Source organism: Dysidea avara, chromosome 1 (genome assembly GCF_963678975.1).
Source record: "Dysidea avara chromosome 1, odDysAvar1.4, whole genome shotgun sequence".
Classification (NCBI taxonomy): Eukaryota; Metazoa; Porifera; class Demospongiae; order Dictyoceratida; family Dysideidae; genus Dysidea; species Dysidea avara.
Window position 1 is genome coordinate 25,701,536 of NC_089272.1, and position 6,232 is coordinate 25,707,767.

The 6,232-nt window shown below is 39.9% G+C and overlaps 2 protein-coding genes across 2 annotated transcripts; one reads left to right on the top strand and one right to left on the bottom strand.

Annotated features, from left to right (window-relative positions):
* The first annotated feature begins 457 nt into the window (after nt 1-457).
* On the top strand, nt 458-2,303 carry LOC136241767 (uncharacterized). The gene is made up of 2 exons (XM_066033077.1): nt 458-593; nt 694-2,303. Exon 2 carries the CDS (start codon nt 714-716, stop codon nt 2,301-2,303), a length of 1,590 nt encoding a protein of 529 aa, XP_065889149.1. The 5' UTR covers nt 458-593; nt 694-713.
* Nucleotides 2,304-4,713: 2,410 nt separating this feature from the next.
* LOC136241776 (uncharacterized) lies at nt 4,714-5,582 on the bottom strand. Its single transcript, XM_066033089.1, has 3 exons — nt 5,471-5,582; nt 5,176-5,374; nt 4,714-5,125 (listed from the first exon to the last, which is right to left on the bottom strand). Exons 2-3 carry the CDS (start codon nt 5,364-5,366, stop codon nt 4,714-4,716), a joined length of 603 nt encoding a protein of 200 aa, XP_065889161.1. The 5' UTR covers nt 5,367-5,374; nt 5,471-5,582.
* Nucleotides 5,583-6,232: the final 650 nt, after the last annotated feature.

Here is a 6,232-nt window from a genome sequence, read left to right on the forward strand (position 1 = left end):
GGTAATAAACTGTTCGGCAGATTCACATGTGAGTTGGTTTTGTCTGTTAAACCGAGCGCGTTCAAAAATAATGTTCTTGCGCACCTTGAAATAATTATCGAACTCTCCAATGACCTTAGTATAGCTCTTCCTGTCTTCTTCAGATATTCAAGTTGTGTCTAGAATCTCTTCTGCGTCTTCGCCAAGGCAGTACAGGAGGGTGCTCTTGTTCTTCTCCTTGTTCTTTCAAACCCGACGCTAGTCGAAACTGCTCAAATCACCACTTCCATCGCGGCCATTCCTCAGTATCCTTGAAGCAAAATGCCATTGGAGGCTGTAGTTGGAGGTTCGTTACAATGGTAGTAGTAGACATGACTAGCCACTTCTGACACCATGTGGTATAACTGCACGTGTGCGATAGTCTATTATTCTAAAAATAGCACAGCATACAATATGAATATATTATTACAACAATATTAATAAGCCTTATGCCAAATGACGTCACAAAATAAAATGGCTGCGGCTATTTGGGGGACTCTAATAGTTTCGCTGTACTTTGGTATTGAAGTTCTTGCTTAAGCGTCTCGTGTACCCAGCGTACAAAGGCCTTCAACGTGAGTTATGTACAAATATTGTATTGTGGTATATATATATGAATGTCTGAACAGTATTTCTTTCTCGATTCAGTGAAGTAATGCTGGTTTCTTAAAACAGGTCAGTGATAAGCGTCCGAGATGGCGTCAGGAGAGTCAGAGAGTGTGAACATTGCTAAACTTTTTGCTGAACGCGATACATCAGAAACTGATAAAAATGGTGATATAAGTACCACGAGCAAGAGATGCCGTGATGAGGTGTGGAAGGGTCAATATTGCTGTGTTCCCTCGTGTCGTAACGCATCTGGTGGATCAGCCGGACGAAGGCAACTTAGTAGTGCTAGAGTCTCTTTTCATTCGTTTCCAAATTTGTCTACAGACAAAGAAAGGGCTAAAGAATGGATTGTTAAGATACGACGAGACCCTGGGCCAGACTTTGTGATCAATGAATACACTAAAGTATGTTCTGAGCATTTTAAACCAGAGGATTATCTTTGTGGTGGAGAGGATCCGCAAGCAGCTAGGCGTATGCTGACAAAGACGGCGGTTCCTTCACTATTTTCTTGGCCCAGCTGCAGTATCAAAAAGCGCACAACCACCACATCTCAAAGAGCAGCTTTGGTATTAGAAAGTGATTCATCTTTTTCTGAGGAGGACAGTGTTAGTTCTGGACCATCTTTAAGTGAGTTCTGTGAAATTGATACAGAAGATATTGATTACAGTTCAGTTGATTATTTGAAAGCTCAAGTGGCAGAGTTGTCAGAACAGCTAGCTAAAACACAAGCTAAGTATGAGAAATCATTATTCCGGTTTGCAAACATCAAGGAAGACGATGGCTTAGTTTCATTTTATACTGGCTTCCCAGACTATAATACTCTTTTAACTTTTTACAACATCATTTTGGAATCCGATGCAAAAGTTATGAGACAGTGGCGAGGTGGAGAATCAAAGGAGAGCTATAATGATGTAAAGACTGGAAGGGATTACAAACTGCCCTTATTTGAGCAATTATTCCTTACACTAGTAAGACTTCGGCTTAACGACCCTGAGCTAGACCTAGCCAACAGGTTTGGCTTGTCACAGTCATGTGTGTCCAGAATCATTGCAACATGGATCAACTTGCTGTATCACAGTTTAAAGGGTTTGGAACGTTTTCCACCATGGCACATAGTACAAAAGTATATGCCGGTAGCTTTTAAGGAGCAATACCCGAACACGAGACTTGTGATTGATTGTACAGAATTCGGCATTGAACGCCCTTCTTCTTTGGTTACACAAGCTACTACCTTTTCGTCTTATAAGAACAAAAATACAGTTAAGGTGATGATAGGAATTATTCCCAGCGAAACTGTCGTCTTTGTATCTCCTACCTATGAAGGGTCAATATCAGATAAAAAGCTAGTAGAACAAAGTGGATTATTGGATAAACTCGAAGTAGGCGACGAGATTATGGCTGATAAAGGATTTGATATTCAAGATTTATTAGCACCACTTGGAGTGAAGTTAAACATACCTCCATTTTTGTCATCTAACAGCCAGTTTTCTAGCGAAGATGTTATGCGTACAAAGAAAATTGCGAAGCTGCGAATACATATAGAGAGAGCCATTGGGAGAATCAAAGAATTCCGTATCTTACAATCCCCAATTTGTGCCACCATGTGGGACTCCATCAATGAAATCATATATATTTGTGCCATGCTATGTAATTTTAGTCCTCCCCTTGTTTGTTAAATATGTACAGTCCTAGGATTTCCCCCTTGATGTGATTTATATCTACATATGTACTGAAGTCTGTGTGTGGTAATTTGAAAATTCCATGAAATTACAAGGGTCTGGTAGAATCAAAATGATTATGTCCATTGTACAAAAGAACCAATGAATTATGACACGGCAAAGAATCATACTGGGCACACAACTCGTCACAAGTCAATGGAATAAACACTCCACCTTTCATTTTAGAAACAGGTGGTGGTTGGTAAGGGTATTTTCGGGCAAAAACATTTCCAACAGTGGAGTCAGTAACTACAATCACTTCTTTCTTAAGGCCAATGGCCATCAGTCGGATTTCTAAGTCTCCACCCCATTCATTGTCTCGTAGTACTGCTTGCTGTTTGTCCATCCAGTCCACTTGTGATAACGAGCCTTCTGACTGAATGGTGGGATAATTCAACATGGTCAAAAAAGTCAAGTGTCTAAGGTTCCTGCACACTGCTTCATCGCCACTACTGGATGATGGTATCAATCCAGCTTGATGGGCAACTGCATGATAAAGGCAATTGCCGTCTCCTCTTACTGCATGTTTTCGAAGTTTCAAATGCAGTAAAATGCTTTTCATAGATTGGAATTCTGGTGATGGCTTGGAATAAGCAGCCACTAACTGCAGATCATCGCATTCAGAAGGCTGTATTATCTTCTGGTACACTGATTTACCAAGGATCTGGTCACAATTCCTTGCTGGCACTAGCTTTTCTGTATTAAATTCTTGCTTTTTGGAATCTTGTTTAATATGACTCACACTAGTCCTATGCATGCCAAGGTTCAGATAAGGGTCAGTATTACATTTGGTGCTAGGTTCCAACTTAGGTAAAACCTGTCTGTGCAGAGGTATCTCTTTGGTTGGGCTATTCTGAGATAAATTGCTGTAACCACAAGGAGAAATGATCATGTAAGGTGTAACCGCCGGCAAAAATTTGTTGAAATAAAAATTCTGTGCTTTGGTGAGTGCTTTATCCATAAATGCTTTGTCATACTCAATCCTCTGGACAAAAGGGTCTCCTACTGGTGACCAAACACAGAAATCACACCAGTTAAGGCAAGTGACATGCATTTGAGTTTGCACCTGATAAAAGTACATGTGTGATTTTGATAGTTCAGTGCTTCCATCTACATCAACTAAATAAAACCCATTGATATTCTTGCATGCATCTGTGACTGTTCGTCTCTCACACATGTAAGGACATTTGATTTCTAAACACCCCTTACTATGACTTGCCTTGCTAAAGTCAGTTACAATAGCATCCGGGCTTGCTGCCAGCCAAGGGAATGCCTTGTCAACATAGAGCCCACATGATTCAATTTGAACAAACTTTCCTTTAGATTTTTGATAATTTACGTAGCTGGAAACTGCTTGGCTTTCGTTTTTTCTTCCATAAGAAATTGCCGGTGTGTCTATAGATTTGGATGATAACTTCTTTTTAATAAATCCTGTGCAACTTGTACTGGGTCGACGATGGCAGATTTCCTTCATTACTGAAGCAGTTAGACGAAGCCTCCGTTCATGATGCCATTTCTGAGATTGGTGTTGGCCCCGTGTGGATTCTTCGATCTCAGATATACTATTAGGACTAACACAGACATGTTGGTTGTAGAGTTCATCTGCTCGTTTTTGTATCACAGTTTCACATGTAATGCATTGTTTTGATGGAGCAGCATCACAACTTAGCACATAATCATGATCATGTTGGACACTGGTTTGCTGTACAGCCAACTGTTGCATGAAAAACTGTTTCTGTTCCTCTGCTTGGGCAAGCCTCTCCTTCCTCATCTCCTCTTTTCTACTTATTTCTGGGGCAGGCTCTTCATCTAAAATCTGTAGAAAGCATGATGTTCCATAGCTTGAAATCATTGACTTCTTCTCAAGGGCCTGCTTTCTTTCCTTTACAGTAGTGGCAGTGCAAATAGCAAAGTCTGCTGAATAAAGTTTATTCTGCTCTACTTCAGATAAACTTTCCCTTAATCTGCGTGCTTTGTTAGGATCCACTATTCTTCTTGTATCTGGATGACAATCCCACTTGTTTACGTGTAGTGCCTTTGAACGTTTCTCTTTCCCATATTCTGCTTTAGTTAATACTACATCGTCTGTTGGGCGTGGTTCCACATTACGCTTCCGAGGCTGGTTCCATTTCTGCAGCTTTTCTGTGCAACCCATTCTTTCTTCTTCTCTTAAACCTCTACGCACAAAATCTTCAAGGCAATATAGAGTTGATGTGATATGATTACAACAACCTGAAAGTCCTGCAGGGCAAGTACAATATGCAGTCACAACACGACAGGTAGATTCTTTGATAGCAATTGTAGCACAATAGACTCGATCTTTTCGCATAGATGGTAGAACAGTAGATGTCACACAAATCACATTGGGTTAACTAGACCATGGGTGGTACTTGATAGCTTGAACATGACCATCTTTAAAAAAACGGTAAGCCTTCTCCAGGGTACGTGTGTACTCAACAGATTCATACCATGACTTATCGCATGAACCTTCTTTGCTTGACAGTTGCTCTTGACTTTCCGTAACATTTTCTATATGACCGACCTTCTTCAATAAGACTTTACGATCAACAAGAAAATCGTATATAGTGTTAAAGGTAATCGTTGGCAGACACTGTAGCTGTTTTGTCCACTGTGGATCACTTGGTAATGGCAAAGACTGAAGTAGATGATGTGGCTCTGAATCAGGCTTGTGGATGGCTGACAGTTTCCGTCTACAGTTCATGCCCTTGTCAGGATCTACAATATACTTATCCCAGCCATACTGGATGTAACATTCCACCCTAAGTACACATAACAAGGTTGAAGTATTGAATACTATAAGTAATCTAACCGTTCAATAAGCTGAGGCTTTTTCCCACTTAATGGAGCTCCCCTACAAGCCAGCCATCTCCTTAACTGGGTAATATTAAGCTGTTTCGGCTTTTTCCCGTCTAGTGAAGCACCTGGTATATCACCTTCCGTCAAAACTTCAAAATCTGCAGCAATATTCGCTCTCCCTTCCGAGCTCTCTTCAGACGCCATTAAGTCGCCTGTTAAAAAAATACCGTTACTTCACTGAATCGAGAAAGAAATGACGTTCAGACATTCATATATATACAACAATACAATATTTGTACATAACTCACGTTGAAGGCCTTTGTACGCTGGGTACACGAGACGCTTAAGCAAGAACTCCAATACCAAAGTACAGCGAAACTATTAGAGTCCCCCAAATAGCCGCAGCCATTTTATTTTGTGACGTCATTTGGCATAAGGCTTATAGTCAATCAGTCTATGTTACAGGGACTCTCATACAAAATTTTGGAGCATTGGTGTAGTGTTGTTCCAGTTCTCGGTACTGGAACTAAAATAATTCCAGTTCCAGCTCTTTTTATTCCAGTTCCAATTCTAGAACTGGAACAATAATATTGCTTTCCTTAAGACTAGATCTGGAACTAGAAATATAATTTTTGCTTTCCTTAAAACTAGAACTGGAACTATACAGAAATTTTATCAAGTACCGGAACTAATACTGTAACTGGAATTGGTCATAACCATACAGTTTGTGCCAATTAGATTTTACACTCTTTAGCAACAAGACCAGAATTTTTTCTGCTGACAAAACACACAATGTAGTATATAACTTCATAAAAAGCTGTAGCTGTGTATTACAACCATGTAAGTATATGCTAAAACACTTTGTAGCTAATACTGTAGTCATTAGACAAACAACTACATAACATTAACACTATTATGGGGTGGTACTAAAAGACCTGTAACTAATTATCAAACACTGAACCAGACATAACAAAGTGACTGAGTCAGCATTGCATTTAACATTCTCTTCTAATATTACAGGTTTTTGCAATTGAATTCGGCGACTTTGCAATTGAATTTGTCCCGTTTGC

What these genes read in the sequence shown, in the direction of transcription:
- LOC136241767 (XM_066033077.1), top strand. Translation starts at nt 714, where the DNA reads ATGGCGTCAGGAGAGTCAGAGAGTGTGAACATTGCTAAACTTTTTGCT.
- LOC136241776 (XM_066033089.1), bottom strand. Translation starts at nt 5,366, where the DNA reads ATGGCGTCTGAAGAGAGCTCGGAAGGGAGAGCGAATATTGCTGCAGAT. An exon ending in AAGCCTCAGCTTATTGAACG is followed by an intron (nt 5,126 to 5,175) that starts GTTAGATTACTT and finishes ATGTGTACTTAG; the next exon opens with GGTGGAATGTTACATCCAGT.